At 38.7% G+C, this 25,329-nt stretch overlaps 2 protein-coding genes across 2 annotated transcripts; both read left to right on the top strand.

Moving 5' to 3' along the window:
* The first annotated feature begins 1,802 nt into the window (after positions 1–1,802).
* On the top strand, positions 1,803–2,588 carry LOC121238169. Its single transcript, XM_041135010.1, has 2 exons — positions 1,803–1,901; positions 2,019–2,588. The coding sequence occupies exons 1-2, from the start codon at positions 1,803–1,805 to the stop codon at positions 2,586–2,588; spliced, it is 669 nt and encodes a 222-aa protein (XP_040990944.1).
* Positions 2,589–4,536: 1,948 nt separating this feature from the next.
* Positions 4,537–21,193, top strand: LOC121239714 (coiled-coil domain-containing protein R3HCC1L). Its single transcript, XM_041137010.1, has 7 exons — positions 4,537–4,831; positions 5,152–5,255; positions 5,444–5,509; positions 10,293–10,535; positions 12,274–12,435; positions 19,652–19,741; positions 20,847–21,193. The coding sequence occupies exons 1-7, from the start codon at positions 4,560–4,562 to the stop codon at positions 21,041–21,043; spliced, it is 1,134 nt and encodes a 377-aa protein (XP_040992944.1). The 5' UTR covers positions 4,537–4,559; the 3' UTR covers positions 21,044–21,193.
* The last annotated feature ends 4,136 nt before the right edge of the window (positions 21,194–25,329 follow it).

Raw genomic sequence — 25,329 nt, 5'->3', positions numbered from 1 at the left:
GCCAAGCAAAAGGGATATGATTCTAAGAATTTGCATGTTTTTTAGTCGAGCATCAAAAGGAAAAACAAGGTTGTGCGTCAATCCCAGCGGGTGTCTACCCGCACTACTAGATTGAACTTATGACAGTCTCCATCATTGCATGGAACATAAAGGGGTTGGGTAATTCTCGAAGTGTTTTACGCAATTTAATTTGGAAAAACAATGCAGTTATTGTTGCTCTTTTGAACCATTTGCAAGTGAAGCCAAGTTACAACAATTAGTCAGTTTGTTGGGTTTTGATGGCCATTTTTGTACTGAAGATGTAGGGGCAAAATATGGGTATTGTGGCGTGCTTCGTGCAAATTTGAGGTGGTTAGTGTCTCTAACCAGATGGTTACTGGATGGTTTGTTTTAGAGCCCACACGGACTCTTGTTTCTTTCATATATGCAAAGTGTAACCATGTGGATAGAAGGAGTCTATGGGAGAGTTTGGTGGCTTGCCATCCAACTGGTCACTCGTGGCTTCTCATCGGGGATTTCAATATTATTAGGGAGGATCATGAATGAGTGGGAGGATGTCCCCGACCTGTTCAAGCAATGGATGACTTTAATGAGTGCATTGATGCTTGTGGCCTAGTGGAAGTAAACTATCATGGGAATCATTTGTCTTGGTGCAATGGTTAGGAAGGAACTGCAAGAAAATGGGCGAGACTGGATCGGGCTCTCTTGAACGTGGCTTTTTCGGCTCATTTTAATATGGTGGAATTTGAGTATATTACAAGAAAGTCTTCTGATCATAGCCCTATGGTGGTAAGACTCTCGTGTTGACACCAGGTATGGCCCCGCTCTTTTTTTATTCCAAAAAATGTGGTGTGCTCGTGAATCTTTTCAAAGTTTTGTTAAAGAAATTTAGGAGCAACCTATTTTGGATTCGGGTTTGGAATATAAACGTTTTTGGACGAGTGGAAAAACGTATTCAAGACCTGGAATAGAGGCTTACAACAATGGAATTTCAGCTTCAATCAGAGTTTTTGGAAGAGACAGATGCGGATTACTTGGCTACTAAACTGGAACTTGATGTTTGGGAGAAAAGGGAAGAGACTCGATTAGCCCAAGTTGCTAAGAAAAAGTGGCTAAAGGAAGGAGATCAGAACTCCAAATTCTTTCATTCTGTTGTCTCACATCGTAGGCATGGTTTGGTTATTTCCAAGATGAGTCTAGAGGATGAAACGATGCTGGATTCTCCTAAGAAGGTTCATTTAGGGGCTGCTGACTTCTTTCAAAACTTTCTTAGTGAGATGCCGAGTACTGAGATTGCAGACTTATCACCGTTTTTGGGTTCGAAAATTTCTATGGAGGATAATTTTGATTTATGCCGTCTACCTTCGGAGGAGGAAGCGTAGTCAATGGTTTTTTCCATTCCACAGCATAGTAGCCCAGGTTCGGATGGCTTTGGCTCATCTTTTTATATTTCTTGTTGGCATATTGTGAAAGAAGATGTGGTGGAGGCGGCAAGGGATTTTTTTGTGGGTGTTAAATTGCCAAAGTTTTATGCCTCTCGTACATTGTGCTTATTCCTAAAGTTTCGGATCCTAAAAGTTTTGAGAAGTTTCGGCCAATTAACCTATGTTCAGTGGCATACAAGATTTTCTCAAAGATCCTTGTGTCTCGTTTGACTGGTATTTTGCCTAGATTAGTGTCACCGGAACATGGGGCTTTCATTCAGGGACGAAGCATCTTTGAAAACATATCCCTCGCTCAGGAGATAGTTCATGTGATGAATAAAAAAACCCCAAGGCAGGAATGTTATGGTGAAGTTCGATATGGCTAAAGCTTATGACAGGGTTCATTGGGATTCTTTATTTCAAGTCCTAGTAGGGTTTGGTTTTTCAAATCAGTTCTGTAACTTGGTGAAGGAATGTGTAATTTCTCCTTGGTACTCGGTGATGATGAATGGATCCTGCAAAGGTTTTTTATAGCTTAAGTGAGGCCTTCGTCAGGGGGTTCCTCTATTGCCTTACTTATTTATTTTGATGCAGGAAATTCTCTCCAGGCTTTTGCGGAAACAATTTGAAGATGGTTGCATTGGAAAGTTCTATCATCCTTTGGGGACCCCGTTGATTTTACACTTATTATATGCAGATGATATTCTGATGTTCCTCAATGGTGAGAACCGTTCATTGCGTCAACTTTGTAGCACATTGTCCTGTTATGAGCGACGGTCGTGGCAATGCATTAGTCGTGAGAAATTTGCTATTTTTGGTTCGCCCACCATTAGTTCAGCTCGGAAGAGGAGTTTGGTGCGCTTGACTGGGTTTGCAAAAGGTAATTTTCTGGTGATGTATCTTGGGGTTCCCTTGGTGCGTGGTCAACTGAAAGCTGGCCATTTTGATCAGTTGATAGTGAAAATTCGAGCCAATGTTGCAGGTTGGAAAGCGAAGTTGTTTTCACAAGGGGGGAGGTTGATTTTTCTAAACCATGTTTTGTCTAGTATGGCTTCACATTTAATGGCTGTTCTGGAAGTTCCGCAGATTGTTCTCAAAAAAATTAATTCAATCCTCTCCACTTTCTTTTGGGGAGAGCATAATGGGAAAGCAAAAATCAAGTGATGTGCTTGGTTTCGGATCAATAAGCCAACAGATGAGGGAGGTTTGGGTTGGTGGGATTTTTCGGAGATTCAATGAGCTTTGCATATGAAGTTGGGTTGGCGTCTTTTGTCGATGGACTCCTTGTGGTCTCGTTTCTTGTCGAAAAAATATGGAAGAGGACAACATGTGTCTCTTTTGGAATCATGCCGAACCAGTTCTAGATTTTGGAAATGCATTGTTTTTGTTCTTCCTGAGGTCTGTGAGGCTGCGAAAATTAAAGTAAAGGAAGGTGTGGCTTCCTTCTGGTTTGACAGATGGTTTTCAGATGGCCCTTTATCTCATACGGTGGATGTGATTGGCACTCCTTCCCTGCTAGTCAAGGATGTTTGGGTTGGTGACAATTGGAACTATGAGCGGCTAGAACAATTAATTGGTGAGGAAATGGCACAGGAAGTGATGCGGAAGATCCGTGTAGGCAAACCTAGGCAAGACGTGCTTGTGTGGAAACTAGCTCAGGATGGTCGGTTCTCGATGACATCAGCTTGGAATTTAGTCCTAGTTAAAGGGGATCATTTTACTTGGATGGACTGGATCTAGAACAAACATTTGCCTAAGAAGATCTCGGTATGTATGTGGCGTGCTTGGTTTAAATGTCTGTCCGTTGATGATAGAGTGAAGTCACTTGGAATTGAGATGGCCACCAAATGCAACTGTTGTTCGTCCCCAACTTAGGAAACACTGGATCATGTTCTCGCGCATGGAAAGGTTGCTGACCAAGTATGGTGCCTAGCATCCTCGACGCTGGATGTTTCACGTGTGCAATCTAGGACGTGGTGGAACCGAGTGGAGGTTTGGATGAGATGTGCGAAAAAAAGAACCAAGAGGGATATGTTGATTGGCCTATTGCCTAGTCTTCTACCATAGTGCTTATGGTGACGCCGCTGCAAGGCTCAGATGGAAGGTGTCCATGACACTGTCCTGGGTGTTTGGAGGAACATTTGGTTATGGTTAGGCAAACTGGTGAATGAAATGGTTGATATTAAGCTGTCTCGGACAGATTTCCAAATTTTGAATGCATTGGATATTTTGACTCAAGTCCTATTAGTACAAAAAATTCAGTAGGCTACTTGGTTTAAACCCCCTAGTGGCTAGTGGAAACTGAATGTGGATGGCAGTTGTCGTGGGAATCCAGGAAGCTGTGGTGGTGGTGGAGTGTTGCGAGATTAAGGGGGGCCATATCATAGCAAGTCTCTCGGCACAGTATGGTTTTGGGACTAATAACGAGGCAGAGCTACAAGCCCTGCTACAAGGGGTGTGACTTTGTAAGGAAATGGCATGTACACTAGTAATTCTGGAGTGTGATTTAAAGATAGTGGTGGACTAGCCGAATACTCGGCGTTGTAATTTCTTGTATCTTTGGGATTATTGGGATGATCTTCTTTAGGAATTGGAGCGCATTCAATTTCAAGTGGTTCATCAATTTAGATAAGCTAACCAAGCGGTGGATTTTCTGGCAAGACGAGGCGAAGAGGGAGTCAATTCGCACGATAAGCTCGAACTCGGCTCATTTATTCCCTTCAAAAATTATATATTACTCGCATATAAGACTTGCAATTAATATGGCTAAACATTTAAATTTTCCAGATGTTACAATTGAAAGAGATGCTCTTTTTGTAGTGTCAGCAATTCATGGGTCATCATCAGTCTGGCAAATTTCTACCATCTCTGAAGACATAACTCTTATCATGTCCTCTCATAAAAGATAGTGTTTTAAAAAATAGATCGCTTTTAAAATTGATTTGCGTATTTGGTGGCACAATGGGCCGCAATCAATAGAATAATTGATCATGTACCAATAACTATTTTACCTCCTAGTATTTTACTTATTGATAGTAACAAAAACCTTCCAATTTCTATTAGTTAGTCTTTTTATTTATAAATATGCGAGCTTGATGAGAAATAAAAAAGAGGGAGTTCCAGACTTCCAGTGCAATGGAAAACCAACGAGAAGAGGAAAACGTAGAAAATTGGAGCGAGGCAGTGGAGGACCTCGTCGCCGTCGGAGACACCGACGGAGCCATCTCTCTCCTCGAAACGCATGTTTCGAAACTCCAAACCCTAGCCTCGTTTAATTCTACCGTCCTCCTCCAATTGACCTCTGCTCTCGCTGATTTGGCTAATCTCTACTCTTCCAAGGGCTTCTCTCTAAAAGCCGACGACCTTCGCTCTCAGGCCTCGCTCCTTAAGCACCAAGTTCTTTCTCGGTATCACCTTTCTTCTTCTTTTCCACCTTTTTCTTTTCTTTCTGTTTTGATGTTCAGAAAATTGTCGTTGGTTGCTTCGAAAATGCGGGACCAGAAAGAGAGTATTTGAAAACTTAAAATTTTACGTCGTTCACTTGTGTTCTGTATGTGTTATCAAGGACATGAGAAATGGAACCTTTATATTTTGGAAATTCTCATCTCTGAAATCAAAAGAGTTTGTAAGTGGGCTAAGCTTAATTCTACATTTTTCTCGAATAGAGATTGCATATTTCATGAAAGGACAGCGAGAATTTTATTCATTGCCGTCTTTCGTGTTTCAGTGATGTGGAGGTTGTAAAGAGGGACCAGAAAGTGGATCAGGTTTTGGCTGCAGATGCTTCTTTGCGCGGCAATGATTCCTTGCACGATGATTCTTATAGCGATGGTGAGTTTTTTATTTACTTGGTTCTTTTTAAACAAAAAAAAAAAATGTTTGCTCACTTCACATAGTTATAGTTATCTTGAGCACTAAATAATTTTCAATCCCAACTGAAATGCGATATTAGGACTCTATGAAAACCTTACCACCATGATTATATATGAGAAGTAACAAGTGTTGGCTTCTTTATGTAGGGCATCTTGAGAAACAGAAAAAATCTTCCTGCGATGAAAAGGCGGGAAATGTGTCTTCAGATGATGGTAGTTTTATGTTGCCTTACATTTCCTTTTTCCTAAATGAGGTTAAGCTCTGGAACATTAATTAGCTCTGCAGGGCTTTGTATCATCAGATTGATTTAGGATAGATAAGGTTTTCAAATTTTTCCATGTGCAATATTACAACTTGGATATTGAGTCTGCTAGTATAATTCAGAAAAATCTTATCAATTATCATTTAGGCATAATTTATAAGTGCAATACTACAACTTGTTTTGTGAGTAGTGTACGACTCATATTTATTTAAAGAGTTTTAATTAGGGGTGTGCACTGACTCGACTCTTGACTTTGACTTAGTAAGAGTAGATGTCAGATCAATGTATCAGAGTTGGGTGAGGCCTTTCTTCAGGCTTTGACATATCTTCAATAGTTTTTTGGGGTTTGTAAGTTATATTTACTTCTTTTTGGCTCCATCTGTTGTGTATTTTTTACACAATGGAGGTTGTTTTTTGGGACTTTTTTGTGCTTATTAAGGCCCTTTTTTCTAACTTGAAGGGCTTACCAACAAAGTAAGTAGGAGCAGGCACATAGCACCAAACAATGAAAAGGGAAACTAGAGAAGTAAAAAACAAAATAATAGACATATAGAAAAAGTGAGGTTTAAAACACAACCATATACACATACACTACTCATATACCACCATTGAAACAACCACACTATTTTGTCTTCTATGGCCAACTTGTTTGTTCAATCCTCCCCAGACCTGCCCTTAACTCACCAAGTGTTACATGTTTACAAATGACAAAAAGCACAAAACCAACATAGAAGTCAAGTTATAAACTTATTATCAAAACCTAAAACAAGTTACAAATCCAACAATGATGATGGAGTAACGCACAGGTAAGTATCCACCAAACAGTCTTTACATGCACAATACTCTTGTGCAACCCGTTTAACCACGAAAATGATAAGCAAGCATTTGTTATGATAATGCTAATCAATTCTGACCTGACAACATATTGTAAGAAGATGCTCTTCAAAATTTTTGCTTGAAGTTCTATTTTGAGGCTTTCCACAATATAAACTCTTGCTTGTGAACTACTGTAAGACATGAAGAATAAACAGATGCAACATCTCACTCCATGTTCAAAAGAATTCAACCAACCAATCTGTTCATGACAAAATTCAAACCCATGGAAGAATAGTCGTAAGAACACTATATATACACTAAATATAAATTTTTGAAGATAAATATGAACAGGCCCTTTACTGTACACCATCAATCTGTAAGTGAAGACATACATAGAACAATACAGTGATTAGAGAAACAATACATTGGAAACCTGGGAAGGCCAGAGCCCTAAATCTGAGAAAGAAATGTCCACCAAAGAGACCAAAAATCTCAACAAACCAAAAATCTTTATAAATAATATACCAATATTGTAACATAATTCATTGTGATTTTGCAGTTTGTATGCTAGACTTGCAAGCTAGAGGTCCACAGTTTGAACATTGGTAGCCTTCATGTTTTACAAATTAAATATATATATATAGTACATTTTTTTATAGGTAATAAGAGATTTTATTCCAAGTAAATAGGCATAGCCCAAGTACACGAGGAGAATACATGAGAATACACCTAAATACAAACTAAAGCAAAATATAATTAAAATAAAGCATTACAAGATATTCATGTCCTTCACTAGATTGTTCACCCAAAAATTTAAAGTGCTAAAGAAAAAATCCCTAAATTCCCCCATTGAGCGTTCACAATCTTCAAAGCACCTCCCATTTCTCTCCAGCCATAGGCACCAGAACAAACACAAAGGAATCATCCTCCATTCAGCTTGATTGCCTCCACATCCCGCAGCGCCTTGCCAACTAGCCAAGAAATCCACCACTTGAAAAGGCATCACCCAAGCAATGGCTACCCTTGCAAATAACTCATTCCATAAAGCAGTCACCAATTTGCAATGAAGAAACAGGTGATTAACTGATTCACCATCTTTTTTGCACAAGAAGCACCAATCCAACACATAAAAACCCCTTTTCCTCAAATTATCAGTTGTTAAAACTTTCTCCAGCGACACTAACCAGCAGAAAAATGCAACTTTACTGGGCACTCTAGCTTTCCAAATGCATTTCCAGGGGTATGTATTATTATCATGTCTATTTAACCCCTTGCAATAGGAATTCACCGAGAATCCGGACTTATTATCATGAACCCACTGCATCCTGTCCTCCCTGATCAGATCAATCTTCGAATCATAAGTTTTTACAAAGAAATCAGCAGCTTCACTCACTTCCTAGTCCTGTAAATCTCTAGTAAATTCCACATCCCAATTCAGCATGTTATTAGAGAATAAATATGAATCAGCCACTCCAGCCCCTTTGTTTTTATCAATCCTGAAAAGACTAGGAAATGCTAATTTAAGAGGTAAATCACCACACCAAACATCATGCCAAAAGAGAATATTAGTCCCGCTCCCCACTTTGAAATTAATATTTTTAACAAAATCCCCCCATCCCAACCGAATGGACTTCCATAAACCCACCCCAAATACCCCTTTTATATCATTAGAACACCAATTCCCCCACATCCTTCCATATTTAGCATCTACAATCTGTCTCCACAATGCATTTCTCTCATTGCTGTATCTCCAAAGCCACTTCTCAAGAAGAGCTTTATTAAAAAGCTTTCGATTCCACACACCTAAACCTCCACAAGACACCGGAGTACAAACTTTATTCCAACTCACCAAATGAAATTTTCGTTCCTCCCCAATGCCATCATAAGAAATTTTTAAAAATCCTCTCAATTTTTTTAACCACCCCGCTGGAATAGGGAAAAGAGAGAGGTAATAAGTGGGTAAATTAGACAAGGTGCTTTTAATTAATGTGACTCTTCCCCCTTTGGACAAATATGGCTTTTTCCAACCCGCTAGTCTTCTTTCAATCTTCTCAATCACTCCATCCCAAACAGCCACAGATTAATGAGGAACCCCCAAAGGTAATCCAAGATGTTTAATGGGAAGTGAAGATACTTTACAATCCAGAATATTAGCAAAATCATAAATATTGCTGATTGACCCACTGGAACAATTTCAGACTTATTTAAATTGATTCCAAGTCCAGAGATAGCTTCAAAGCATAACAATAAAGCTCTTAAAGCACAAAGATGATCCTTGTTAGCATCACTGAAAATTAGAGTATCATTCGCTAAGAGAAGGTGAGAAACCGTGATGCATCCCCTAGAGACCGTCTCCCACCTTGAAGCCCGACATAAAACCTCTTACAACTGCCAATTCGATCATACGACTCAAGGCATCCATGATTAAGATAAAAAGGAAAGGAGATAATGGATCTCCTTGCCTTAATCCACGGGAGCTATTGAAAAAACCAGCCAGAGAGCCATTCACCAAAATAGAGAACTTTGCAGTCGAAATGCAATGTCTTATCCACGAGCACCATTTCTCCCCAAATCCAAATCTCCCAAGCAAGTAGAGAAGGAAATTCCAATTGATATGATCAAAAGCCTTTTCCATGTCCAATTTGACTAAAATTCCAGATTGTACCATCCTTTTCCTACTTTCCAAACACTCATGAGCAATTACTACCGAGTCAAGGATTTGTCTTCCCTTCACGAATGCATTTTGAGGCTTTGTTATAATCTTCTCCAAAACCACGCAAAGGCGGTTAGCTAGCGCCTTAGAGATGATCTTGTAAACCCCATTAACCAAGCTAATAGGGCAAAAATCCCTCCTATCAACAGCACCCGCCTTTTTAGGAATAAGAGTTATGAAAGTTGTATTAAAACTTTTTTCGAATTTTCTGAAGGAATGAAATTCATCAAAAACTTTCATAATATTATCCTTCACGATATCCCAGCAAGCTTGGAAAAATGCCATAGAAAAACCATCGGGACCTGAGCCTTATCCTTGGACATGCCCCTAACCTACATTAAGAACTTCATCTTCCTCAAAAGGCCTCTCTAACCAAATTGCAGTAGGAGGATCAATGGAGTCAAAATCCAGCCCATCTAACTTAGGCCTCCATATATATAGTACATGAATATATTTAATGAAAGTCGGAGCCTCCAACTCCGACTCCAGATAGTAGTAGCTGCTCTAACTGCTCACCCCTAGTTTGCTTATTGAAAATGGAGATTTAGTCATTATGAGAAGGGTGAGATTTTGGGAGCTGCCCCTCGTTGCATTATGTGGTGTGAGAGAAGCAAGCAAAGAGAGAGCTGGATGAGAAGTCACTTACAACCCTCTTCTTAATTCATTATTTGATTGGTTGCACACTTCATGTAGTGTATGTACCATTGTGATTTTTTCTTGGACTTGATTACTGTTTTGAATTTCTGAATCATCTGATATCATGATATGTCTTTTTGCGTTTAGTGATTTTGATCTATATATAGGAAGGGTTGTACCATTTATTCATTTCTGGGTTACACGTCAACAAAGTTATAGCAATTCAATCTCTTCTTTTGTGAGTATGTAACATGGTGGTGGGGTTTCAAATACTTCCTTGCCCACGGTCAACTGCAAAAGGAGGGGCCTTTCACCTAAAGAGTGGGAAAAGCTAGGGTCCCTTCGATTTCCCTTTCCTTGAATCCATACTAAACAAGATAGATGAACCCATTATGACCTTTGAACTGAAGGCCACATATGGAATTGGGATTCTAGAATCTAAACATAATTGAAAGTTCTGTGCACCATATGGGATATGGCTCAATCATACCATATACACTGCTAAGTTCAATTAATTGCATTTTAAAATAAGTTGGCCATCTTCTAAATGGTATGAAAAATTTTACAGATTGGGAAGCTATCGCAGATCGTGCACCTGATGAATTACTCTCTTCACAATGTTTGCCTAGAGTATCAGAACTTTCATTGACAGATACCAAAGTTCAAACTCCTAAGCGGCGTGGAAGGGGAACATTCTCATATAAGAAACATGAATTGTATTGTGATCAGTTATCTAGTGAATCGGTTATCAGTAACTCAGAATATGAAGATGTGTTCCAAAATTCAAAGGGGGTGACAGACAATATAAATTGTAAGTATGTATTTCCTTCACGTCTGCATTGCCAAAATCATATTTTGTGTCAAATTTGTATGTTTCTATTTTTATTTTCGTACCTCAACATTTAATGTTTAAGGTTATGTTGAATGTTAAAACATAAACGATACATAAGAATGTGCTGTGTTATTCGTCTAAGTGTCAAATCCTTGTAATAGTTCAGACGTTAAGTATCATCATCTACACTTACTTTTAAATACAAAAAGATAGCCCATCGCCTAAAGGCGGTTGGCAGTTGCCACCTTTCCTAAGGTACCCATCTTAAGTTTTTTGCATTATCAAAAATGAATTAACATTTTGGGTTGATTACCTTTGTTTTCACTCATTTGCAAAAAGCTACCCCTATTTTCAACTTTTACACAATAGACTCCTTATTTTTAAAATCTCTTATTTTGCTACCTCCATCAATCTCCCTTCAGAAAACTTTTCTTTTTTCTTATTGAGAAACAAGAATTTTATTAATGAAAAAGATAGGCATAGCCCAAGTACATGGGACATATACAAGAGCAACACCTAGGCATGATTAATAGCTATTACAAGGAAGTCGTGAATACTCAACCCTTCAAAATCTATTATAATTGACCAATGGAGTAAAGTGTTAAAAAAGTAAGCTATAAGCTCACCCATTGATTGCTTGTCATCTTCGAAGGTTCTTTTATTCCTCTCCTTCCAAAGACACTACAATAGGCAAATGGGGACCATTTTCCATATAGCCGCAATTTGTGGCATATTGATGCCATTTCTCAGCCAATCAAAAGATGCCATGTCAACAATCTCGCCTCCTAACATGGGAGATTGACAGGGGTAGCAAAATGAGAGTTTTTTTTAAAATCAAGGGATCTCATGTGCGAAAGTTGAAAAATGAGGTAGCTCTTTGCAAATGAGTGAAAACCAGGATACTGATTTTTGTAATTAACCCTAACATTTTTGCTCAATTTCCTCGCAATATAAACAATTGGTGGGAGTTTTTACTCTTAAAAGTTGACCAAATTAGGATGCTTTTCTACTTCTTTTATCAGGTAATTTGGGGTGCAAGTGGGACACCAATGTCTAGTAGATGGGTTAGAATGTATTTAGTGAGGTCCTATAGAATACTTTTATGCACGGAATATATGCACAAATGTATCGAGTTTCATTATATTTTTTATGCACAAAACATATACAGTTAGAATCTGGAGGAAAAAGATTCCTATTCAGATAACCCCCTGGTCAAGTTTATCATATCCAGGGAAGTGATAAATCCTCGACTATTTTTACAGATAACTATGCTGATTTCCCATTTTTAAAATTTGAACTGTTCTTCCCACTTCATGCTGGAGGGCGACTCTCTTTTATATTCTTAATAGGTATACTTTGGGAATGAGTGAGACTTGAATAAACAAAACAGTATGAGAATCCTATGACGTACTGTTAAATGTTTTTACCAAGTTGGATTTTCTTTGTGGTTTGAAAATAAAGTCTAATCAGCCAGAATTTTATAACAGAGATACTAGTGCCTTACCATGAAACTATGACTGTTACATTAGAATTACGCAATCATTTTCTTTTTGTTTTGTTTTTTACCACTCGGGGTGGGGGTGGTTTGACTTTTAATCTTATTTGCATTTGCCATGAATTAGCCAATAGATTGCTTATAAATCTTGCCTTATGTTATGTGCATAAGCTTTCTGTCAAATAGCGTGTGGGATCTAAGGATTTTTTATTATGAATTCAGCAAGCTATGGTACACACCATGTTCTTGTTCTTGCTGACTTTCCACCGAGTACTAAGACAATAGAGCTAGAGACGCTATTTCAGGACTTCACAGATCGTGGATTCATTATTCGCTGGGTTAACGATACAACTGCACTCGCAGTATTTCGAACTCCTGCAATAGGTAATTATATCTCTAATAAAAAAATTTACAATATTGGACTTGATAAAGTAATTAAATATCAAGGAAACATCTTTCATTCCATAGTATTGTGTCACATCTCGACATGATGTTTTCTCATTTATAAGTGGTGCTCAATTTGTATTGTAATCATACATATAATAGGTTGCAGAATGGCATACATTGAAATTTATTGGTTGGAACTAAGATTGTTTGCAGTTTTTACTCTCTGATCTTCTCATTTGTTTTTTTAGTTAAAATTTGTATGAATATGATATGGTGTCTTCATGTCTATATGTTAGTAGATACTATTATTTCGGCTATTATTACAGGTTTAAAATCATCTACTTGGTGCATTCCAATATAGGAGAAAAATAATTGTGGTAAAAAAGCCATTTTAATAATAATTAATCACTGAATAATCAATATATATTCGAATATTCACCCACTCAATTGGTGGTAGGTCTGGCAGCAAGGAGTATCCAAAATGTGCTTGAAAGTTGTTATCTTTCTTTTTCAAAATTTAGGCTAAAAATGAGTTAAATATATTTGTAATAGGCAATTACAAAACAATGCTCTTAATTCACAATACTAGGAAGGGTGGAGGCAAGGGGCCTAGGTAGGGGGTATGAAAATCTGAAACTTATATGCACGCATGTTTTTGGGAAGATTAAAAATTTGTGTCCTAAATATATGAATATAAATTACTTAACTGAATAATCTAAAAAAAATCTATATATTTCTTAAAATTCAAACTTTGGTCCAAAAAGTTTCGAAAATTGAAAAAATATTTTTCTAATGTTCATAACGTGCAACTTTTCTTCATCCTCCCTGAGCCCCTTTAATCCTTGCTAAGTCTCTGTAGTTTTCTTTCTTTCACTTCACGTCTCCCCCATTCTCTTGATTTCTGCCTCCCCTACTCCGTTCTTCCCCAAAAATACCTTTTAAGCTTTAGGAGATGCTTGTAAAAAAAAGTCTCTAGTTTTTTTTTTCACCCCCATAATTTCGAATGTATGCTATTAACGATCATTTATTACTACAGATCTAAATTATGCATCCCTAGGTTGATGAACATATTTAGTATATTTTTTGCATCTTGAAATATGAATGGGAATCGACTGGGAGGATCACAGATGGTACATATAACTCTAGGCACGACTGCCACAAAATAATCTGAGATTTCTTCATGTAACCTCCCCATCAAAATGATAAAGACAACAATCCTCCTACCAAAGGAAATGCCCCATGGAGTTGGTAGCTTGGACCCTTGGAGGCATTCTACGAACATTGCCTGGAGTTCCAAAACTGTCTGATTGCATTTGAAGAGGTGTTCTTGTGGTTCCTCTGTTAGGGTGACAACCTGGCCATTTCTTTGCTGTAAGTGATGGGAAAAGTTGTATATGAAAAATGGATATACCTCTTAGGCATCCTTATGACATGTCTTGAAGGGGAAGTAACCCATAAGGGAGCTACCTTACTGCACATGGTAAAAAAAGTGAAAAAGCCCATGTAGATGGGTGCGCTGTGGAAAGAAGTGACTTAAAACCTTGCAAGATGCAGGATTCTCCGCCTTTTTTTATGGATAAAAAATTTTTATTGAGACAAGTAACAAGGCAAAGCTAAGACATAGGAAGTATACAGAAACTGAACCTATTATAAGTCAGGAACTAGAAAAAGAAACAAGAAAATCATAGACCCTAGTTCCATTAAATACAATAGCCGAAGCCCACTGAAATAAGGAATTAAAGAAAAAACATATAAGTTCATCCTCCAAGTGTTCCTTATCTCCAAAGCATCGGCCATTCCTCTCAACTCAAATACACCAAACAAGGCATAAAGGGATCATATTCCAAACAGCGGCTATTTGCACATTACCTCTTAAACCTCACTAGCATGCAAAAAGGTACCCTCCCAGGCATCACCCAAGCCATACCACACCTATTGAACACTTCATACCATAACGACCTAGTCACTTCACAATGTAATAATAGATGATCCATCGATTCACCAGATTTCTTGCATAAGAAACACCAATCCAAAACAATTAATCCACACTTCCTAAGATTATCCAACGTCAAAAGCATCCCTAAAGAAGCAGACCAGCCAAAGAACGCAACCTTTGAAGGCACTTTACTCTTCCAAATACTCTTCCAAGGAAAAGAATGAACCCATTCGGCCTAGACAGTGTCTTATACCAAGAACGAACTGGCCACTTCTTGTTACCAGTATGCATCCAGACCATCTTATCCCTCATATCCCTCCCAAGTTGAGCAGCATACAATAAACCAAACAATTCAGGAACAGCCCCCATTTCCCTATCATTCACTGCTCTAGATAATAGAACATTCCAATGAGAAGAGCCACTAGAACAAACCAAAAACTCAGTCACAGAAGCATCCAGATTCTAAGAAATACGAAAAAGATCTGGAAAAACAGCACAAAGAGCCCTACCACCACACCATGGATCATGCCAAAAGCGAGTTCTGGAGCCGTCCTCAACCACAAAGATGACATGTTTTACAAAAGCATCCCAGCCTCTCCTAATATGTTTCCACACCCACACACCATAGGTACCTCTTACCTCCTTAGAACTCCTCCAACCCCCCCCCCCCCCCCCCCCCCCCCCCCCCCCCCCCCCCCCCCCCCCCCCCATATTTAGAATCAATCACAGCTTTCCACAAAGAATCACTCCATGATACCTCCACAACCACTTCCACTTCCCTAGTAATGCTTTATTAAAGATACTCAACTTCCGAAACCCCAACCCACCACACCACAAAGGAGTACAAATTTTATCCCAACTAACCAAATGAAACCTAGCTTCCTCCCCTATACCTCTCCATAAAAGGTCTCAAAATAACTTCTCCAACCAATTAGCCACACTGATTGGAATGGGAAATAAAGATAGAAAATATGTAGGAAGATTAGACAACGTACTTTTGATAAGGGTGATTTTACCCCCTTTTGACAAATACAACCTCTTGCAACTGCCAACCTTCTCTCTACCTTTTCCAACACCCCATCCCAAACCGTACTGGCCTTGAGCGTAGCCCCCGAAGGAAGCCCAAGGTAACTAATCAGCAAAGAGGAAACCTGACAATCTAGAATAGCCAACCTACTCATTTTTCTCACCTGGCCCACCGGTACCATCTCGAACTTCCCTAGATTTACCTTAAGGCCGGACACAGCCTCAAAACAAAGCAGAAGTGCTCGCAGAGTTTCCACATGGCCTGGATTCACATCATAAAACAGTAAAGTATCATCTACAAACAAAATATGAGAAACCATATCCAAGCCTTCTTGAGGTCCTCCCATCATGAAACTTGACAACAAACCACTGCCAACTGCAGCCCCCAACATGCGATTAAGAGTATCCCTTACGATGATAAAAAGAAAAGGAGACAATGGGTCCCCTTGTCTCAAACCACATGAACTATTAATAAACCCCTCAGGAGAGCCATTCACTAAAATTGAGAAATGAGCAGTCGAAACACTGCGTTTGATCCAACTACACCAGCTCCCCCCAAAGCCACATTTCCAGAAGATAAAATAGAAAATTCCCATTGACATGATCATAAGCCTTCTCCATATTAACCTTACATAAAATACCCGGCTTAACCGATTCAATCTACTATCCATACATTCATTTGCAATTAATATGGAATCCAGAATTTGCCTCCCTCTAACAAACGCATTCTGCGATTTCGAAATAATCATCTCAATAACATTACTCAATTGATTGTCCAACACTTGAGAAATAATTTTATAGACCCCATTAACTAGACTAATGGGATGAAAATCCTTGACAGAACTGTAAATGGTTCAAAACATAACCCTAGACATAAACTCTTTCTCCCCGTACATCCAAGAAAACCCTAAGGAGACCGCCGCCATCCACCATTTCCGGCGAGTGACCCCTCACCGCCGTCACAGACAAAGCCAACGGGCTCAGGCGACTTCGCTGAGGGCCGTCCGGCGTCGGTCTTGAGGAGAGAGAAATCCTTACGAAGTGAGAAAACCCTAGATCTGCTGCCACCCACCCTTGCCGGCAAGAGATACCGCACAGTTTAGTCACAAATAAAGCCGACGGACCCTGGCGACTTCGCTGAGGGCTGTCCGGCGTCGGTCCACCCTCCGGTGACCTAGATTTCTCTGTGTCCTCTCTTAGAGTACTCCGGCGACCTCCACTACGGCTCCGTTGGTCTTGCCGTCGACAAAGAACGAGTCGACGCTTTCCGGCGAGTCTTCTCGGAGTACTCTGGCGTCAAGCAGTGGTCTTCAACCGTGGTCTAGAGCCGTGGTCTTCAGCCGTGTTCCTGTGTCGCAGAGTTCGTCCCTCTGAGATGACGAATGGTTGTTGAAGGAGGGGAGTTGGTCAGCATGGGTTCTTCTATGGAGTTGGTCATAGAATCTAAATCCTTTACTTTGATGAAGGAGGGAAGCATGTTGGTCATCACTGAAAGGAGTCGAAAGGTGATATCTAAGCTGGTTCTGGGTTTAACAACAATATAGTGGCTGACCAAGGCCATGGAAGCGTGCACAAAAGATGAGAAACAAGATTTTTTCTCTACTATCTAGGAAGGTACACGCAATTTCACAGCGCATCGTTGCTCGAATGCTTGAGGACGTTATATGGCGGTGGAGTATGGAGGTGGAGGGAGGAGGAATTTTATTTTATTTCCTGAGGAGGGGAGCAGTGGTTGGAGAAGGATGGGGGAGGTGCTGCGTGATTTTTCCTTCGGCAAGAGAGGGAGTGACGGGTTGGAAGGACAAGGTGCTGTAGGACATGGCTCTGTCAGGGAGCCGTGCAGCAGACATGTGGCGAGGCGATCCTATGCAGCAGCTCTAAAGATGGGTCAGGCTTCGGGGTTCAGAGTGAGGAGGGTCTACAAATTATGCCTTAAGACCAGCTTGTCGAGATGCACAATTCTTTAAAAGAAATGGAAACCCAACTTGGCAAGTTGAAGGCAATGATAACTATATTGTCTACAAAAATAGACCGGCTTTCAGTTGGAGGCAACAGGGTTGTAAGTAACAAGATAGGCCCGAATCCTTTAAACTCAGAAAAAGGAAAACGGAAGATCGGATTCGGCCTTGTCCCTATAACCAGATCAAGGAGAGTATGGCGGGTCAAAAGGAAATCTAGGTTATTTGAAGCGAGGTCTACATCGGGTATAGGCGTAGAGACATCAGTGGAATGTCATTCGCCTCATGTAACACAGGATAGACCGATAGTTGGTATTACACCCTTGGTCCCCAAAGAAACTATGGCTCCCTCGTCAGAGTTGAGTGTACTGCCGAGTTCTGAAGGAGATGTAGGATTCGCTATCACCCCAGAGGTGAAGGGACTTGTTGCCACCCCAGAATCTCCAATGGAGAGAACCAATGAAGTTGCTGGAGAACCTATAGGTTTGGCATTGGTGCCTTGTGTAGAGTCGGGAGTGTAGTTGGATACTGTGTCTGGGGATAACGTTGCTCCCCTGGTCTCTCTTCCTCCAATAGTAGACTGGATTCTGTCTAAAGTTAACGAGATTCAACAGTTTGTGGGAATCTCACATGGAGGATGTAAAGATCAATTTAAAGAACTAATCACTACGATTGAGGCAAGCTACGCGCTTGAAACCAAATCAAATTTCAAGAAAAGCAGGGAGTTACAGCGTCTTTCCTAGGCAATCAACTACGACACTAAGAGTGGTAACTCATCTAGAGGGAAGTCTAAAGGGAGGGCATTGTGAAGACGGGAGGAATCAAGGGGTTGGGGTTGGGTGTTCAGGTAGAGTTTTAGTTCTATGGGAAACAAGGGATTGGGATCGGGTCTAGTGTATTTTGGGTTGTTTTTCCACGGGCTTTTTGAGTCATTAGGGACTTTTTGGGTCATTTTGGATAAGGTGTTTTCTTGTATACATTCAATGTACTTGGTTTCTCCTTTTGATATATATAATTTTTTACTTATCAAAAAAAAAAATCCTTGACATCATAAGCTCCTGCCCTTTTTGGGATAAGTGCAAAAAAGTAGCATTTAGACTCTTTTTAAACTTACCAAAAGAAAATAATTCATGAAGCACTTCCATCATATCCTCCCTCACAATGTCCCAACAATCTGAAAGAAAGCCGTAGTAAAACCATCTGGACTAAGAGTCTTATCTTTGACCATCCCTTCTACCACAATAAGAACTTTGTTCTCATCAAAAGGTCACTCAAGCCATTGGGCGCTAAGAGGATCAATAGTATCAAAGTCTAAACCATCCAATTTGTTACTTATTTCTATGTTGAGAAGTAGTTTTACAACTAAAGATTAATTTGGCTAAATCCAAATTGCTCCTTGTTGGTAATATTGGTAAGGTTGATGACTTGGCTAGCATTCTTGATTGTAGGTTTCCTCTTTGCCTATGAAATACCCAAGTCTCCCTTTGGGCGCTCTTTTTAAGGCCATTGTTTGGAAAGGCATGCTTCAGTGCAAAGTGTGATGGTTGAAGTGCTTTGCTTACCAACAGAACTTTTCTTGGCACTGTTTGTGCGAGCTTAAAGCGAAGGAAAGTTTGTTAAAAAAAAAAAAAGAATATGCATTCAAGCCAGTCGAAACAAATATTCTTTAAGCATTTAGTTGATATTGAAGTAATTTACGTACTACAGCTCCACATGTCATATATGAAATATGATGTATATGACTGAACTCAATATAGTAGTCCAATTTGGCTTTCTAGGTGGGTTGATATTTGTTAGCATATTTGGTCATGGCCATTTTGGTTCAATCATGTACTTAAATTTTATTGTGGCTATCAAATATCATGAATGTGTACTTGTATACTTCCTGTGTGCTTAAGCTATGCCTATTTCATACCAATAAAATATTAAATTTAATGAAAAATATATATATATATATATATCATGAATGTGTATATTTTGTAAAGTACAAGATAATTATATAAGATGCTATGTTTGAATATTAAGTAATTAGTTGATTACCTAATTGTCGTGTTTCATAGTACTCTAATAACATTCCTTCATGAATTGTTTACAGAGTACCGATTTTACCCATTCTAGTGCTACTTTTGACGTCATCCCTTGATTTTCCATTGCTACATGTTTGCATCTGTAGTTTTTAATTGTGACTGATTGTAACATTTCGCTTTTGATCTCTGCAATCTTACTATATTTATTTATTTTTTTATAAGTAACTATAGTTTCAGTATTTGACAATCTCGCTACTCTATTGCAGCACTTGAAGCCAGTACTCACATTCGAAGTCCTTTTAAAGTGCGTATTCTTGATGTGGATGATAGTCTTATCAGCTCAATTCCACCAAGAGGTAAATGATGTTTTTTGTGAGAAGTATTAAAATTGTAGAGAATATAGGCTGGCTTCTCTGAAATTCCATTTTGTCAGATTCTCTAGATTTGTTTTGAATCTTAAAGAAATGGAAAGCCCAGGTAAGTTTCCTGCGGAAAAGCTCTAATTTAACCTCTAATAAATATAGGTAAGGAATATTGGAAAAATATTAATGTTTGATAACCATTCATCGTCTTTTAAAGATTTTCTTCATCTTGCAAAATTCTCATGATTTAGGCTTCGTTTGGAACCTTATCTCATCTCAACTCATCATTACAACTTTTTCAAATCCCAATACAAAATATAATAAACAATTCAACTTTTTCAAATCCCAAAATAATAATAATATTAAAAAATAATATTGTAACAATATTTTATCATCTCAACTCAACTCAGTTCAACATCCAAACTCAGCCTTAATTTTCAGTATGGTGCTAACTTACTAAAACGTTTATGAGGTTTCATAGATATATTTGTTCACATGCATCACGGCACACCTCACAAAAGGTACTGTCCCTAATGTCAGTTAAAAGTGCCTTGTTCTACATAACTAATGGAATGAATAATGTTCTGGTATCCTGTCTCATTTGGCATGCAGGGGTATATTAAAGTTGTCATCAGACTGAAGCAATTTTATTTTTTACTCTTCTTTCCCTCTTTCATATTTAGCTCTTCTCAGTCATTCTATACCTTTATATATCTAAGTTGAATTAGTTCAATATTCTCGCCTGCTCACTCAATATGGGTTTTTGACTACATTCTGGTAGTATTGCGTAGCCTTTCACAGAAGTGGGCCGTATTTTGCTCTTTTCATATCTTCCCCTTATTGGCCATCAGAACAGTCCTTGAGATTCCCTCTATTTCTGGGGATCATTTAACTGGGAACCTATTTGGGTGCTGTTGGACAGTCAATTATATCAATTGGTTTGTGTCTAGATCGATTCTCATCTATTATTATTTTGTTATAATTTTCCTTTTTTCTAAGAAGCCTCCATTTTTGGAGATCACAACTTCTTAGGAATCCGGGGGAAAATTTATCTTCGTTGGCTTTCTAAACGGCACTCAAAAGTTGTCCTTCGTTCCAGATCTAGAACCTCCACGACAAAGGCCGCGGACATCAGCGAGAACTGCACAAAGGTTGATTGCTCAGGGAATGGGATTGAAACTGCCTACCACATCCTCAGGATCCCAAGAATACAGAAATCAGGAAGATTCCAGAAGGAACAGAATAGCCACGAGGCAAAAATTGAGAAATGATGCTTGGGGTGAAGATTTAAATTAAGATCTCAAGTTTTCCCTTTCATAATATATATGATAACTCCTCAATGTCATCAATAATATATATATATATATATATATATATATATATATAAATGTCCTCCCTCAGTTTGGTCTTTATATGGAATGCATGTGATTTTTGTTGCTAGAAAAACAAATCGCTGGCTGATTATTGTCTTTATAAGGTCTTGAAATTCTCAAAAAATTGCATCATTTTTTTATAAGCTGCATTCTCTTCTCGCGTGGTCTATATTTCTTTGCCTATGTTGGTTATTCCAGTAGTACTAGATTTTGTTTCCTTGAGAGAGACCAAATAATTTTAAATAGAATATGTAGTAGTATTTGTAATTCCTAATATGGGGCTAAAACTTCAGACCATATAAACTTCTCGCGTAGTCTATATTTCTTTGCCTGTACTGGCTGTGTTGAAAATTTGGGGTCATTTGCAGACATGCATGAAGGACTAAGCAGCACTTCTTTAGAGATTTTTCTTTTGGTTCTTAGGCTGTAATCGAGTGTCCCGTCAAAGAGCTCCAGTCGAGTTCCTTTCATCGTTCGAACACAACGTAATGTAAAACATCTTTTTGTCTAGAGATGACTCGAAACTCGACAAGAAATTGTGTTGACTTTACTTGACTCGGATGTCAATCTTACTTATATAAATAAAAACAATATAACCAAATGTATATAGCATCATTCGAAACTTACATATAAATACAAATTGTCTTTATTAAGTATTTACAAATACACTTAAATAGATATATATTGGCCCTACTTTTGAGTCAATATTTTTTTATTTTTGTCCAGATTTGTCTCGAGCTCGAAAAGAAATCTAGTCGAGTGTGCAGTTGTACCATTTTTTTTTTTTTTATTTAATTCAAGAAGATGAAAATATAAATTAAAAAATATATAATCGATTATGTTTACTTATAATATACCATCATTCAAAATTTACATAGAACTACAATTTTTGTCTGTAATAATTATTTACAAATACAGTTAAATGGCTATTGGCCTTATCACGCAACAACTATAATCAATTAAAATGATTTGTCTTGGTTCATGAAAATGTTGGAGATCTTCTAAAGGTGAGTTTTCTTACATGCTTCATATCATTGAGAGCATTTTCAAAAGCTAAATGCTGGTGCACAAAAGAATGTAAGAGTTTTGTACCTACTGTCTTTTGTCATTTTATTTTATAGCATTGATTATGTTTAAGTACAAAGTTTTTTTCTTTTTTAATTTTGTATAACACTATATCTTGTAGTGCAAATGTATGCATATGGACCATAAATCCTGACTTGGAAATTTATGAATGATCTCGTGAACAACAATTGCCACACCAAAATATGTTCTCACTAGAACACAAATGGATGAACGAGTTTGTAGCTTATAAAGAAGAGAAAAATAGCTTGAGATGGAGCAAATTTCAAAGCCTTTTAAGCTTTAGTTGGCAAGAAGTTCATTTTTTTTTTATTGAACAAAGCACCATTTCGTCAATTCGTAAATTTACAATATCGATAACTGTTTTTCAAAACACTCATATTGCAGCAGTAAGCACTCAAGTTCTTAGTACCAGGAGGTGCAATTAGTACGTCATCCGTTGTCTTGTCCAAGTTCTTCTCACTCGCATTCTCTTTATCGAATAATTTGTGAATGAAATCTCCCAACTTGTAAGTAGAAACCTGGGCGAGTAGCTTTGGAAGAGTGATTCCTAGTTCTTACATGGATGAGACTTATCACACCTGATCAGTAAAAAATTCTGACACCAATCATTTATGAGTGAGTATTACACCAAGAATAAATTGACAAGCGGATGAGTTTTCTAGTTGACTATGTTGATATAGCTTAGATAGGGAAAATTGACTATACTATAGGGTAGGACTGAACTTAAAAATCCAGGGGCTTTTGGAATGATTGAACCACAATGTGAACTTCTTGCTCACTTCACTCTTAACTATTTGCTTGTTGCGAGTTCTTCCTTGCTCTTGTTTTGAAGCCTTACAATGATTCCTAGTTCACTATAACTATTTCAATACTTTGCCTTGGAGGTTCTTACCTTTTTTCTATGGATTACTTTTCTTTTTTTCCATACATAAGAGTCCACAATGAGCATCCTTTATTCTATTGAGTGAGAATTGACCCCTTCAGGCAAAAGGTTGGAAAGGCTCTTGTTTTGAAGCCTTACAATGATTCCTAGTTCACTATAACTATTTCAATACTTTGCCTTGGAGGTTCTTACCTTTTTGCTATGGATTACTTTTCTTTTTTTCCATACATAAGAGTCCACAATGAGCATCCTTTATTCTATTGAGTGAGAATTGACCCCTTCAGGCAAAAGGTTGCCTTTCCAACCCTATTTCGATCAATCCAGTTCAATTCTTTGTGGCCTATTCTATTCCCAACTAAACTATTGGGATTTCCATTGAGCAATCAACCGATCAGTTGGGCCTCATAGGAACACCAATAGAAGTGAACCCTATACTCAAGCAATCAATCAAAGATAGAATCAAATACTACAATCAACAACGAAGGAAAGATGCAGTTGCGTACTCCTATACTGATTAAAGAAAGTCATTGATTCATTGAGTTACAGGCTTTCAAGGAACTCATAGATTACATAGCTTACAAATTAGATAGGATCACTTCCCCTCTTCGCTACGCTCGTCTCCCCTCAGGGAAGATAGAACAACAAAAAACTAAAACTTGCAGCTTCAGTTGCTTTTGTTGAAAACACTATTGGTTACATTCCTGCCTCTAAAGATCATTTCACATTCTACTAAGAACTCAAGGAACTCGAACTCGAAACCTTGATTTTGAGATATGCGTAAGAGACCATTGAACCCTCTGGCTATAGCTTTCAAAAGCTGAACTGCTGGAATGTTTGTACCAGAAGCTTAATCGCATATTTCAGGATTCAAGAAGGCTAAGGCCTGGGGTAGGTTCGACCTACCTGTTTCTCGCGATCAACTCCGATGTAACTGCGTTTAGAGGAAGAGATGACAATGGTTGTCCAAATATGCTTGAGGATTCATGAGGGCCAATGAGGCCTAGGGTGAGACGACGTTAAGTTGATCCACCTGTTTCCAGGTGTAGACTTTGGGCGTGTTGGAATCGGGACGAGGAGTGGTGACCCCTATAAGCCTGAGACCCCTTCACAGCTATACTATACTCGACACTACCTCCATACCCAAAAGTCCTTTGGGATACGTATGAGAGGTGCTTTGAAAATCAATGTGTTCTCAAACAGGCTTTCAGTTGTTTTGGTTTTGGATTTTGGCTTTATGGTTTGGATTGAGGAGAGGGCGTCCCTTACTCCATTCATACTAAATGGCAGGACGGCTGAGAAAGACGGTTTGTAATACACTTCGTAAACAAGAAATCGTCTTTCTCATAGGAAAAATATGAGTAATACCGTGCATTCAAATTATGGTGTCGCGCGCGCTCGTCCCTTAAACACGCTTCCCCTCCTTCGTTGCACTCTTCCTCCCCCAAGAAGGAACAGGTTTCTCACTCTGTATGAGCTGCATACAAATTACGGCTCCCCCTCTGCTTTTTAAGGAGACAAGAAAGCCTTATACTCTACAGCTCTAGAGATGTGAGGCTAGCTCAACTGTTCGTGCATATCTTGGGATACTCACTCACTAACCTCAGCTCCTCAAGCTAACTGCAAATATTCCAAAGCCAATTCCCGATTGTCAGTTGCTTCATCAATTGTGGCTTAGCTTAAACTGAACCAATTTCCATTGTTAGTCAAGCGGAGACTGAGTGATCCTCCTTTCTCCCCACGATCTGAGGAGTGGAAGCCGAGATCTCATCCATAGCCTATGGCACATGCCATTGTTCCAACCATCAGGCTTTGAGCCAACCGATTCTCCTTGTTCAGCAATAATAGATAGCAGCTAATCTAGTTGATCCTATATAGGTGGAGGTGAGGACGAAAAAAGCGGGGGCAAAACCAAAGCTAGAAGTGGTTTATCCAGGCTGGTTGAACCGGTTTGCCCGAAAGAAGCACCAATAGCATAATCCAATTGCTATCATGGTTGGAGCATAAATAGCAAAGGTATGGGTAGAGGTAAAATGAACACATCCACCAGTTAGGTTAAACTCTCAATCCATATTTGCTAATACGCGGACCCCTAGACGATAGCTGCTAGCTAGGGATAGCTATGTTAGACCGACTGCCCATCCAGGAAAAGGAACTATAGATACGGCTAGTGGCAATGCAATGGATTTGGTGGGTGTTAACTAGCTCACCGAAAATAATTTTTTTGCCATATAATGTTATTT

Source organism: Juglans microcarpa x Juglans regia, chromosome 7D, assembly GCF_004785595.1.
Source record: "Juglans microcarpa x Juglans regia isolate MS1-56 chromosome 7D, Jm3101_v1.0, whole genome shotgun sequence".
NCBI classification, from domain to species: domain Eukaryota; kingdom Viridiplantae; phylum Streptophyta; class Magnoliopsida; order Fagales; family Juglandaceae; genus Juglans; species Juglans microcarpa x Juglans regia.
This window is presented reverse-complemented; position numbering and strand designations above follow the sequence as displayed.

Excerpts from the sequence above, each read along its gene's own strand:
- LOC121239714 (XM_041137010.1), top strand. The coding sequence starts at position 4,560 with ATGGAAAACCAACGAGAAGAGGAAAACGTAGAAAATTGGAGCGAGGCA. Across the intron at positions 5,510-10,292 it reads AAATGTGTCTTCAGATGATG|ATTGGGAAGCTATCGCAGAT; the intron begins GTAGTTTTATGT and ends AAAATTTTACAG. Across the intron at positions 19,742-20,846 it reads CAGCTCAATTCCACCAAGAG|ATCTAGAACCTCCACGACAA; the intron begins GTAAATGATGTT and ends CCTTCGTTCCAG.
- LOC121238169 (XM_041135010.1), top strand. The coding sequence starts at position 1,803 with ATGGCTAAAGCTTATGACAGGGTTCATTGGGATTCTTTATTTCAAGTC. Across the intron at positions 1,902-2,018 it reads GTAACTTGGTGAAGGAATGT|GAAATTCTCTCCAGGCTTTT; the intron begins GTAATTTCTCCT and ends ATTTTGATGCAG.